The 14,296-nt window shown below is 36.8% G+C and overlaps 1 protein-coding gene across 1 annotated transcript in view; it reads right to left on the reverse strand.

Annotated features, from left to right (window-relative positions):
* LOC106051711 (serine/threonine-protein phosphatase 6 regulatory ankyrin repeat subunit A-like) overlaps positions 1–14,296 on the reverse strand; it is a 37,379-nt gene that overhangs the window by 8,046 nt on the left and 15,037 nt on the right. Inside the window, exons 3-4 of the mRNA XM_056018535.1 lie at positions 7,098–7,176; positions 5,325–6,340 (exon numbers count right to left, since the gene is read on the reverse strand). Coding sequence (XP_055874510.1) covers positions 5,325–6,340; positions 7,098–7,176 — 1,095 coding nt within the window. The remainder of the gene's footprint in view (positions 1–5,324; positions 6,341–7,097; positions 7,177–14,296) is intronic.

Below are 14,296 nucleotides of genomic sequence, written 5' to 3' on the forward strand. Positions count from 1 at the left end.
TAATCTCAAATGGTAATACACAAATACACCTTTGTGAAATCATCAATAAAAACAAGATGTTCCATTTTTCTGAATGGCTAGAACACTATTGGCACCAATAAATGACTAATGTAGCCTTCACTTAAGAACTATTTAGTTAAAGGCTCGTCTAAAAAATTTCTCAGATAGAAGCAATCCCAAAATAAACAATTACTATGTGCTAGTCATTACTTTACGTAGCAAACAAAATGAATTCTTACATTTTTTTTTAGAAATTTATATTTTTATTTATATAATTTTTCAAAAATGAATTTTAAAAAAATATTTGTCATAAATCTAATGTCTTGTATATTATCTGTTACAATCTTACAGACTTTGTAATAAATTTGTTGTAATACATATACTATCGGGAGTGCGTGGATGACTTAATGAATGAGTTTCTATTTCTTACTTTAAGTAAAACATATATCGTGACACTCGAGGGAGAGGTTCAAGTGGTAGAATTTTTTTTTATTTAAATGTCCCTATTATGGGAATGCGGATGCCAAAGCAAAAGTAAATTAATTTAAGTTTTTTAAAAGTATTATAAGGAAAAAATATCTACGTACCAGATTATTTCAGAAGCTGTTACCTAAACAAGTCTTAAAAATTTCAGAGTCTGTTGGTCACTAAACAAGTACACTTATTTTTGTTATTCAGAAACCACATCAATAAATCCGCACTATATGTTGTATTGCGAAGCAATTTTGTGATATGGATGACCAGAAGTCTGTCACGCTTTATATAGGAGTGTCCTTTGTCCACGTCACATCCTATATTTTTTCTCCCCGACCGAACTGACCAATCCTCATGTCATAGAGCGGTAAGATAAGAGAACAAAAGACCAAGTGTCAAAGACGACTTCTGACGTCATCGCCGCGGTCACTACTGAAGGAACAAAAGATGGCGGCGGTCATTGTAGTCCTGCCAGCTTCAGTGCACAATACCTGCTCATTACAAACACGGGGAGATTTGTTTATACAGCTATCAAAATAAACTGAATTTATCAAACACCTACGCTTGAAATCATGGACAATAAAGAAGCGGCATACAACACGACAAACATTTATCAACGAGAAGTTGTAATTTGTTTGTGTTACTATCATAATAATGTAATTTATAGAAACAGGTAAGCCCATACCCAAAACAATAGATGACTAGGGCATATAGACTACACAGACCACATAGAGTTTGTTAAGATGATTATGAGAATTAAGTATCTCTTTCAGTTTTTTTTCTATCTATGGGGCTGGTGATGTAAAGAACATATGTATCTGTAAACAACAGTTAATGAGGATGTCACGTGGCCAGCACAACGACAATTCGCCTTTACATTCCAAAACTATTGTTAGATTATCATTACAATAAGTCTCAGTGGCCGTTATAAAAATCCTAAACTTTAAAATGTAACTTATCTCCGAAATTCGAACCTTAGACCCGAGGGGGGGGGGTGCAGGAGGGCTTGCTATATAGGCATTCGGACAAATGTCCTGTGGGCTGGAAGAGAATGGCCCGTGCTGTAGCCGATAATTGGACCAATTCTAACGAAAATAAGTCTTTACATGATTTTATATATTTACTCTTTATGTTAATGGTTATTGACAAGACAATAAATTAATTTGTACACAATCATAGACGATGTATCACGGACTAGTTTGTTGATGTGTACGGAAGGAATACTTTTATTGTGTGCCTCTCCTTCGTTAAGTGTTAAGTCTTATGTTTTACTATTGAGTCATTTCAAATCAGTTTAAAATCATGTAATTAAACTTATTTATCTACATGGGCGCTTGTGGGATTTTTTGCATGGGTGTACAAGTTGTCAACAATGGCCAAAGACGTATCGCCAACTCTCTTGTTACGGAGAATAAATAAATAAAAAACAGGTGCTTCTCCCCCTTCATGCCTATGTGATATTAAATGCACTGTAAAAATATTTTAAATAGCTTTATACTATATAAAGGTATTGTATATTGTTTCATGAAATAAAAAAAAAATTAACATGTAAACAAACAAACATATTGTAAAGTTTATCCGTGCAACACTTCCTTCCATAAGGTTTATCAAACAAGCACAAAAGAACAACTGCAAACTTCAACTGTAGCTGCTAAAACTCAATAATTTAACTAAAGCTTCTCGTCGCCATGAACAAGCTGGAGATGAACGCTTATCGTGTACAGTGCTGACATTTTTCTTCACGTTCCAGCTCTTTCACAGTTTTAGGGATGAAGACAAATCAGACGTTAATGAAAAATCTAACAACTCGATGTAAAGGGGTGTTCTATAAAAAAATATGAGTTTTATTCATTGCGTCAGTCAACTGCCAATTCTCAGTAGCATCAGCTCAATTCAAGTTTTCATGATGATACTAACAGCATTACGTATATCTAAAAAGTTATTTAGGTCATTGATAACATGATTACGTTTCTTAGGCGGAAAAAGCCTGCTTATGAATTTTTTTTTTACAAATTCTTGTCTGAGCACAGTTCTAAAAGCTAGCTATCACAGGGAAGCCATCGTAATCTTGGCCGAGTAGTGTGTCCATAATGTATTCGTTGACACTAGACCCAAGACAGCGCTTCTCTCTAAACAACAGGGACAAAGCCAATGAGGTCTTCTCGAATACAATCTCCAACAACAAACCAAAGTCCAAAGACACGGCCTGAAATATCTGCAGTTTCATCAACAAAATACCAAGTAAATGCAGTTAATTCTTTATGATGATGAAGCTTTATAGAGCGCTAACACGGACCGCAACTCCACAAGACCTACATGCATTTATAAATGACTGCACTCTTCACTATTGTTCAAAGAAATGTAAAAAATTTAACAACATTGAAAGACATCTACATCCAACATAGATAAAAAAAAACATCTATCATATTCTAGGGCTTAAATTAATAATAATAAATACTATAATTATGTACAAATGAAAACAATCGTGGGAAGCGTGTTCGAGAGGCTAAGTGCGCTTGATTTTAGAGCATACAGTATAAAAAAAATAAATAATAATGCATTTAAAAAATCCATAAGATAAAAATTTGGCGTTTTTATATATTCAGTAAATAGTTATAATTGTAGCAAAACATAAATTTATTGCCTACAAATATAACATCAACTAATATTTTGTCACATATTTAGTAGTTCAAGTATTTCACTATCTGAACACAAACATTCAGCGGTATGTCCATCCTCGTCTCTCAGGTCAACATCTGCATTGTAAGATAATAAACTCTCCAAGTTAATAAATAAACGTCTTAAGATAAGATAAGATAAGATAAGATCCAATCAAATGGAAATTCAGTTTGACTACAATTGACCACCTCAGCGTAACTACTGTAACAATAACATTATATATGCAAATACGAACAACATTCACACACTAAACCGAGATAAATAAATGTTCCTAAGACTCTCAAACAAGAAAATAAAATTATTTCAAAAAACAACAACAACAACAAAGTTTATATTAAGGTAATTGTATCAATTAGTTTAAATCAGTAATTTAATTTTTTTTTTAAATAATAGATCTAGACTAACATAATAAATCTGTGCGATAAAAAAATAATTTTACCACCTGTTTTTGATGAGCACACTTTTAAAGTTTCGCTTTCTCTATGGGCTTAAAAACTATTACCTGTCTAAACTAGTTGGGGAGGGTAAAGAGGAGGAAGGGAAAGAAATTGTAAAGGTTATCAAGATCGCTTTTAAATGTAGTTTATAAAGAACCAAATAATTGTAAGACTTGAATTCGAGCTCGAGGGTTGAAGACTCCTCAAGCCAATACACTAACCACTGTACCAGTTGAAGTGCTAATGAAAATAAAAGGTTTCATTTCTTATTGTTACTTTCAAACTTATTTTTTTTAACAAATTAAAAAGGGGACTAATTTAACTTTTACCAACACATCTGTTAAATAAATTTTATATCCCTTGTTCAGTACCCAAAAAATTATTAGCAGTATTTAATTAGCAAATTTGTTGATTTTCTTTATTAATTTTGATTTTGTTCTTTTCAGTTAAAAGAAAAAAAGTGCAATATTTCAAATAATCCAATTTGTTTATAATATGTAAACTGTTGCTGGGAGTATTACTGACCTACAAGTGCCGACTAAAATTGTTTGTCTGTTGTTTTATTAATTTTACTTGTAGGTATTTTTTCTGTTTCAAATTTTGTTTTCACACATCATCAGTTGTGTTTTAATAAATCTTATATCAACTCACCCTGTCTGTCTGTCTGAAAAAAAATGTGCACACGTTATTTCTCCCAAAGCTTATCTTAACTTCCTCTGTGCGTATGAAAAAATTGTGTACACGAGATTTCTCAGACACCCAGCCACGGATTAAGCTTAAATTGTGCACAATTAATATTCTTTTTATTGACAACACAAAAGCATTTTTTTAAATTAATTATGTATCGGTATTAACTTTTTTTGTTTTGTATCTAGAAAAATGAAAAGCAATTGTAATATTTTCTTGTTATAATTTTTCAAAAAAAGAAAGAAATAATAGTATTAAAATTTATTTAAGAAAAATTGCAGACCAAAAGAGTGGCTGATAGTCGAAAAGTCCTAAAGATTTTAACAATTTTGTTCTTGTGAATTAAAACCAAAGCTACCCTTTCTCTTCTAGCCTCTCTCAGTACCAGTCAAAATTTTTTTTTTCTTATCTTATATAATACTGACTTAACTTCCAAAAAAAAAAAGGATTACGTCTTTTGTGTCATGCATCGAGTCATTCATGCTAACAATTGACTTAAATTCTGCCAGGTCACATAATTTCCTGTCTGGCTCAGTAAACCCATCCCATGTTTTAATAGCACTAGGGATGAAGGAGTATTTGTACAAATTTGTCCTAACATATAAAACGAGGAACATGCCTCATCTTTGTGTCTTTTGGAGTATTTTATTAGATTTTGTTTTTGTATCTAAAGATTATGTTTCAGTGTTTTATGTATAATTGCTACTTTACTTGTGAGTCTTCTCTTATGAAGGTTATCTAAATTTAAGTATTTGTAAACTTAGTTTTAATCTAAGGGAAAAATAGAAAAACATATAAAAACAATAAAAGAAAACTATTCATTCAATTCATTAAATATTTTATTGAGTACTATATTAGAGCATACAAAATATAAAAAAATCATAATGCATTTCAAAAATTCTGTACACTATAAAATTTGGCGTTTAATATATTCAGTAAATAGTTATACATGTAACAAAACATAATTTTAATGGCTACAAAAAAAACATCAACTAATTTATTGTCACATATTTAGTAGTTCAAGTATTTCACTATCTGAACACAAACATTCAGCGGTATGTCCATCCTCGTCTCTCAGATCCACATCCGCATTGTAAGATAATAAACTCTCCACGGCTTGTATAAAAACATTTTGAGCGGCTATCATCAAGGCGGTCGTCCCACTCTTGTGGATTGGCTTTCTATAGTTCACGTCTGCGCCGTTTTCCAGCAGAATATTAACTGTGTCACAACAGTAGGACTCTATAGCCAAAATTAGGGCGCTCTTTCCATCAAAGCCACTGACCTTGTTGACATCAGCGCCTTCTTGAATTAAGGCTGAGACAACTAAAGGCTTATTAAACTGAGTAGCCAACATAAGAGCTGTATAGTCCCATTGGTCTGTGATGTCTATGGCTGCTTTATATTTCAGAAGCTGTCTTACAATGTAGACATTGCCTGCAATAGCTGCGTGCATCAGGGGAGTCATCCCATACCTACTGTCAACACTGTTGACATCAGCGCCTTTCTTAATGAGGTGAGTGATGACTGCATCCCTGTTGGAAGAGGCAGCAAGTGACAAGGGCAGGTAACCGTTTGCACATTTCTGGTTAACTGATGCCCCATGGTCAATCAAAAGTTTTATAATTTTTGTATCAGTTAGGAACTCGGTGTCCCATCTTTCTGAACCTATGACAAGGCTGGGGTGAAATCCTCCTTTCAGCGCCACATGAAGCACGTTGTCTTGTGAAGGCTTAGTAGGAGTTTTGGCACTCGCTTCACATTCCAGCAACAGCTCAACAGTTTGGTAAGAATTAGACAGAACAGCGGCTTTGAGAGGTGTGAAGTCTTCAATGGACGCCTCGTTGACATCAGCTCCATTACGTAGCAGCAGACACACGATACGACTATCGCCTGCCAGGCAAGCCTTAATGAATGCCTGCTTCATGATCTTCTTGCCATAGTATGTTGTCCTGCGTATCTGTGTACCAATAATGTTGGCCACACTCACGTGATCTCCTCTTTTAATTGCTGCATTTATATTCTCTCTGGTATAATTCATTTGATCCTTCAAACACTTGTCGCTGCAGAAAAAAAAAACAATAAATAAAGTATTTCAATTAATTACTTTTATTTTATTAGTAAATAAATAAACCTATACATTTAATATATTTTGGCATCGAAACAAAATTGTTGATCCAAAAAGTTCATTTACATAAGTGTCAATTTAAATATCCTTAAAACAAATCAGTTCTGAAGCTACTATGGCTAAAACTCATAAAGTACTATGGAGCAACTCAAAGAGGACTTTGAATAAACACATAGAGCAAGAAGAAGGTTTCCCTTTCAGACCTAGCGACAAAAGGGTAGATGATGTAATTCTAATAATTTTCTGTGGCTTGTAGTTAACAAGGTTTTTATGTGGTCAGCACATCGACCAACCGCCATTACTTTTCAACAGCTAATGTCAGGTACCAATTAAAGGTCGGTGCACTCAGAGTCGCCCTAAAAATCCCGAAATTAAAAATCCCAGTATTCACCAGGATTCAAACTCGAGTCCCCAGGTTTGCGACTAATAATTTCAATGAAATTATATTTTTAAATTTTGTATTTACTTAAATGCGAACTAAAACATAAGAATGACAATTAATTAAAGAATCAAATTGCTACTGTTATTTTATTAACAACAGTAAGGTGAGAGAATCAATCAGACGATTATTAGGAATTTATAGAGGGAAAAATTAAGTGTGAAAAACGCTTTAGGCTTTAACTTTTTCTTTTTCTTGTATTAGTTTCATGACTATATTTTATGATTATATGAGAAAAAGATTAGAAACTTACTTGTCCGAAGCAGAAAATTCTCTTTTCAAGGCTCTAGATTTGTGCAGTGTTGAGTTTAAGCGTCTCTCCATGATATTATCTGCAAAATTAAGAATAAAAATATATTTGATTTAAATTTCCATTTAGATTTCTTACACACTTGCAAACATCAAACAAAAATTTTGCGTGAATAAATAGCATTAACATCGATTTTCAAAATAATCACAGAGGAAAGAAATTTTATTTAACAATTTCATCTTGGTACAACTTGAATAATGTATGAGTCATTGGATAATCATCTTAAATGTAATAGCAGGGAGTTTTACATTTAGCAATATTGATGAGAGTTTTCAATATTATAATAATATAATTATTTTTAGTAAAAGTTGTAATTTCTTAGATAATATTATAAGGGGGCGATGTGACTGAGTGGCAAAGCGCATGGCTTTAAAATTGGGGTTTTAGGTTCGAATATTAATGCGGACTGGGATTTATATTTTCGGGATCTTTGGGCGCCTCTAAGTCCACCCAGCTAGAATGAGTACCTAACATTAGATGGAGAAAAGTAAAGGCTGACCACATGATACCCTATTTAATCGTGGGCCACAGAAACAGATGACCTTTACATTATCTACCCACAGATCATGAAATCTGAATGGGAAAACTATTATACTATATAACTATCTTATAATGATAGAACATATTAACCACAACAAAACTATGTAATAGTTTTCCATTTATTTTTGGTTAACTTTTTTCAAGGCAACACATCTGCCAGCTAGCTTCTAATCATTAATTTTACCAAAAACTAAAGTCTTGAAAGTTATCAATTTGAAAAATAAAAAAATATATATTTAAAACATTTTACTTACCAGTGTGTATCCTGATGTTGAAAACTCGGAGATCGTTTCTTAAGCGAGAAATAATTTCCAAATTACTAAAAGTCACAAAAACAATCCAGTACGAATAACATGCGCTGCAAGTCAGAGTAACGAACTGAAGTGTGTTTAAGTCAACACCCGTTTATATAACAACTTTGGTTGTCTACGTCATATCATGTATTTTTTTTGCGCTCTTTTCATCACACTGACCACACCGACCAATCCTAATGCTATGTAGAGATAAGACAACAAAAGACAAAGTGTCAAAAGCGACGACTTATGTCATTGCCGCGGTCACAACTCAGGGAACAAAAGATCGCCGCGGTCACCACTCGAGGAACAAAAGAGAGCCGCTGTCACTGAAGTCCTGTGCGGTACAGTGCACAATACCTACACTTCAGAGACATGGGAAGATTTGTTTATGTAGCTATCAAAATAAACTGACTCTCGAATCCTGAACAATAGAAGGAGCGGCATAAAAAAATATACTTCTTTTACGTTGTTACACTACAGAACAAAAGCTTATCAGAGAAAAGTTGACATTTGTTTCTACAGCTATTAAAATAGAGTGGATTGACCAAATGCATAAGAAAACACTGAAACAAACGCATAGATTCCACGTCAACAGTGAAAAGTACATAGTTGTGTTTTTTATATTCAAAGCAACACAAAACCAAGTAAAAAATTAAACGTCTTTTATGGTTCGAAAAGAATAAAAATTCCAAGATTGTCAAACTAGAAGAAGAAAAAAGCAAACCTTATATTAAGTGTAATTGTATCAAAAAGTTTGGATCACTCATTTAATTATTTTGTGATACTAATAGATCTAGACTAACAATAATAAATATGTGAGATTAAATATAATGTAATATAATTTTACCAATTGTTTTTGTTTAGCGCAATGTTATGCCTTTAGCTTTCTCAATGTTTTTATATCCTATCATTAGTTTGGACCAGTTAGGAATAGTAAAAAAAAAAGGGGGGGAGAAAGTGGTGTGGTTTGGTTATGTAGTTAAATGTAGTTTATAAAAGAACAAAATTATTGTACAACTTGAATTTGAACTTGAGAGTTTAAGCCTCCTCAAGCCAATACACTAACTAGTTTTAAATGCTTATGAAAAATAGAATGTTTCATTACCTGTTGTCAGTTGTCAAACTGTAAAGCATCGACCTAATTCTTTAAACAAAGTATAAAGGGGGACTAATTTAATTTGTACCGACACATTTGTCAATTGCAATATATTTCCTTTGTTCAATACCATTGTTTTGTTAGGTAAAAGAAATAATGGTGCAAAAATTTAAACTTGAACCAAAATTGTGTTTTGGAGAAAAAACATTTTAAAAATATGTATCAGCCAAACAGATAGACAGACAGTGTGAGTAGATTTTTTTTAATCTTTACACATCAGAAAAATATTCATAAAAATTAAATCTTTAAAAAATCCAATGTAATTTTTAGAAAATATTGTTACGTATTTCTGATTTTCTGGCTAAATGTACTAGGCACACAAATAAAAGAAACACTGCAAAGAACTTGACGACTCAACTTTCAGCTTTAAATAACTTTATTGAATTATAACTATAACAATTCGTCACTGTAACATGTAGCGTATACGTCTTACATCGACTGTATCGACTGTAACGGCTCAAGTCCACTCTCTTCTACTGTCTCGCACAGTAGAGAACAGTATCGACGACTGTACTGACTCTTTTCACATGAACATCTCTGGTTTATAAAGAGTCCCTAATCGCTTGTCTATTGTTGCAAAAACACTGCTAGTACCCTCTGGAACAACATGGGAGGAAACATCACATCCTGTTGTTGTTTATACATGTCGATTCCAGAGGATGCCTGCTGCAGTGTCATCTCGCCGAGGTCACACGTAGTGACCTCTAACTGTCACTGTTCATTTGTCACAATGCCCCCCCTTCGTAAATCTGTTCGTCCTCTGGAACAACACGTGAGGCACGTCCCATCCTGTCTTTGTTTACATGCATAGATTCCAGATAACACTCGGTGCTGTGTCATCTCGCCGGGGTCACACATAGTGACCTCTACCTGTCACTGTTCATTCGTAACACTGCCCCCTTCTTAGATCTGTTCGTCCCGAACAGATTCTATTTCACCACGGTACTGATGGAGTCGGTCAACGTGGACAACCTTCAGCTTGGACCGTGGACTTTTCTGTATCCGGTAGACCACGTCGTTTATTCTTTTTACGACACGGTATGGACCTTCCCAGTCTCTTTGGAGTTTCGGGGATCTGCCTTTTCGTCTCTGTGGGTTATAGAGCCACACTAGATCATTCTCATGGAACCCCGACGTATTGGCCCGTTTGTCATACCTCGTTTTCATCAGGTCACTGTTGGTCTTGATGTTTCTGCGGGCCAATACATGAGCATTCTCCAATCGTCTTCGGAGATTGGTGACATATTCAGTTGAAGACACTGGCGTATCTCTCGGAATCCCAAATAACAGGTCACATGGTAGACGAAGCTCACGACCAAATAACATCTTCGCTGGGGTATATCCTGTGGTGCTATGAACGGATCCTCTGTATGACATGAGGAACATGGGGATATGGCTGTCCCAGTCGTCTTGTCGGTCATCAGTAACCTTAGACAGATGTTGTTCTAGGGTTCTGTTGAATCGCTCCACCATCCCATCAGATTGCGGATGGAGAGCTGTCGTGTGAGTCTTTTCGATGCCAAGTGTCTTGCACATCTCCTGGAAAACTTTGGACTCGAAGTTCCTGCCCTGGTCAGAGTGCAACTCATTAGGTACACCAAAGCGACTGATCCAGTTATCCACGAGTGTTTCGGCCACTGTGATAGCTTCTTGATTTGGTATGGCATAAGCTTCTGGCCATTTGCTGAAATAGTCCATGACTACCAAGATGTATTTGTTTCCTTTCTTGGTTTCAGGAAATGGGCCTGCTACATCTATTGCGATCCTCTCGAATGGAACACCAACATTATACTGTTGCAAAAGACCCCTAGTTTTGCGTCGAGGGCCTTTTGCTGCCGCACATATGTCGCACCTTCGACACCATTCCTCTACATCCTCTCTATATCTGAACCAGTAGAACCGCTGACGAACCTTTTCCAGAGTCTTATTGACACCAAGATGAGATCCGCTAGCGCCATTATGCATCTCTTTCAGTACTTCAGCAACTCTCACCTTCGGTAACATCAGCTGAAGGCGATTGGATGTTCCATCATCAGATTCCCAAACTCTTTTGATGACACCATTGACTAACGTCAGCGAGTCCCACTGAGCCCAGTACGCCTTGGTGGCTACCCCCTTCTCAGAGATGTCTTTCCAATCTGGCCGTTGTCCATCTTCTTTCCATAGAAGAATGGGAGCCAGATCTTCATCTTGCATTTGGTCCTCTCGAATCCTTTTATCACACCAGGGTCCGGAAACATCTACTCCGAGCCGAAGACAATTGACAGCTACCTCCTTTTCTTCAGCCCTCTTGCAGTGCTTACATTCTGCTTTGCAGGGTCGTCGAGACAGTGCATCAGCATTTTGGTGAATTTGCCCTTTTCGGTGCTTAGTTTCAAATTCATAGGTTTGAAGACGTTCGATCCACCTTGCCACCTGACCTTCAGGGCTCTTAAACGAAAGCAACCATTGCAGAGCTGCGTGATCTGACCTTAAGATAAATTTCTGCCCGTATAGGTACTTGTGGAAATGTTTTATTGCATCCACAGCAGCCAGCAATTCACGTCTCGTCACACAGTAGTTCCTTTCAGCTCTCGATAGGCTTCGACTGAAGTATGCGATGACTCGTTCAGTTTCATCCACCTTTTGGGACAAGACTGCGCCTATTCCAGTGTTGCTTGCATCTGTGTCGAGTATGAATGTCTTCCCTGGAATGGGGTAGGCCAATACTGGTGATGAGGATAGTGTGTTTTTCAGCCTCTCGAAAGCTCCTTGACATTCAGATGTCCAAATAAATGGCCTCTTTTGCTCTGTCAGTTGATGAAGGACCTTACAGATGTTTGAGAAATTTGGCACGAAACGTCGGTAGTATGTACAGAGTCCCAAGAAACTTCTCAGCTCATGGATATTACTTGGCGTAGGCCATCGTTTCACTGCCTCAACTTTGTCAGGGTCAGTGCTGACTCCGTCATTTGACACAATGTGACCAAGGTACTTAACGTTTTTCCTGAATAAGGAACACTTCTTTGGGCTGAGTCTCATTCCCGCACTTCTTATCCGTTGAAATACTTCCTTCAGATTTGCAAGGTGCTCTTCAAACGTTTTGCCAATGACAATAATGTCATCAAGGTAAACAAGGCATGTAGTCCAATGAAGTCCTCGTAAAACCCTCTCCATCAATCGTTCAAAGGTGGCTGGTGCGTTGCAGAGACCGAATGGCATCACAGTAAATTGCCAGAGGCCATTGCCAGCAGAGAAGGCGGTTTTCTCTCTATCATTGGGATGCATTTCAACTTGCCAATACCCACTCTTTAGGTCGAGAGTAGAAAATACCTGGGACCCTGCAAGCATGTCCAAAGTATCGTCGATTCTAGGAAGTGGATAACTATCTTTATGTGTGACTTCATTCAGAGCTCTGTAATCTACACAAAATCGCATAGATCCATCCTTCTTCTTTACTAAGACAATAGGCGAACACCAAGGACTATTTGAGGGCTCAATGATTCCTTGCTGCGTCATGCCCTCTATCATGTCCATAGCTTCTTGTTGCTTTGCTAGCGGCAAGCGACGTGGTGGCTGTCGAATCGGTCTGGTGTTTCCAGTGTCTATTCGATGTTGTACCATGTTTGTCCGTCCGCAGTCTGTTTCATCAGATGGCAGAATATCTTCAAACTCAATGATCAACTGTTCCGCTTTGCTGAACTGCTCATCTGATAAATTCACTTTCATTTCTGTCAGGAGCTTGGTAATTTGTGGATTGAAAGGTTTGGTGGAATTAACGATCGTGATATCATTATTACAGTTTCTTATCAGGTCAAGAGTATTACATATTGCGATGGGGCTGTCTTTCTCTAGATGTCTCTCCTGTAGGCCGAGGTTCATGATTCTGACGGGCACCTTTTGATCTTTTCCGACAAGGACCAATGTTTTTCCTACTGCCATTCCGCTGTTGTCATTTTCAATGCCTTCCACTATCGCCGTCATCGTTGCAGTTTGACCATGCTCTAACTTTCCCCAGATAATTGCTTCAGACTGAGCTGGCAAACTTGTATCTTCTGTTAAAAGGATTCTTCTTATTTGACCATTCTCTTCATCTTCATCCCCGAGCAAGGGAATCTCAACATCACCACATTTCAAAGTACCACCTCCGATGTTCAGAGAGAATTCACATTTCTGCATAAAATCGAGCCCAATAATACAGTCATCCGTAATGTTAGCGATCAGAAATTCATGTATAAATGACTGATGCCCGAGCTCAAAGTTTATATTTGTCAGTCCATGTATAGGCATCATCTCTCCACTGGCCGTCTTCAAGGAGTAAGAGTTCACTCTCTTGATTTCGTTCTTTTTGACAATGTCTGGACGAATGACTGAACGTGAGGCACCAGTATCTAGAAGAAAACGGTAATTTCGAGATCCAATTCTACCATTGATGTACAGACTTTTATTCTTCCCTAACACAGCGACTGGAATTATAGTTGCAGGGGCTGTCATGTTCTTGATCGCCGATTTTTGCCCCATAAAACCGGCGAAAGTTAGTTTCCCTGGTAGACATGAGCACCTGACCTTGCATCTGTCTCCGGTCTGTGCTGATACTCTATTTGTCGGGGAAATCTTCTCGTGCAGTTCCTTTGTAGATGGCCAGGTTCTCCACAATTCCAACAACGTACACTGGTTCTATTCTGTCCTTCTTGCTTCTTATTTGGTCTGCGTTCTTCTAGCACTTCAGTTACCCTTCTGAGAAGTTGTGTAAGATCTTCTTCTTGGACTTCCAGCATACGCCCATGATGGATATTCTTAGAGGCGTCTTTGGCGGCTTCATAGGAGAGGGCGTAGACCAGAGCTTCGCTGGATTTGCGCTTACCACTGATTCTTATTGCCTTCTTCAGTTCTGGATCTCGAATAGCATCAATGAATGCATCAGTGATAATGACGTCCAGAAAGTCTTGTGCTGCTGTTGGATATGCCAAATGAGCAAGACGTTCTATGTCCGCCTCTAGCTCTTGCAAGGTTTCACCGGAGCGTTGTTGTCGGGTTTTCAACTGAACTCTATAAACTTCTTGTAAATGTTCGTCTCCGTAACGGAGCTCCATAGCCTTAACAATGGCAGCGTAATCTTGTTGATTTGTTATTGACTGAAGCAGTTCTGCTGCCTTCCCTCTTAAAGCTAA

Source organism: Biomphalaria glabrata, chromosome 1 (assembly GCF_947242115.1).
Source record: "Biomphalaria glabrata chromosome 1, xgBioGlab47.1, whole genome shotgun sequence".
Classification (NCBI taxonomy): Eukaryota; Metazoa; Mollusca; class Gastropoda; family Planorbidae; genus Biomphalaria; species Biomphalaria glabrata.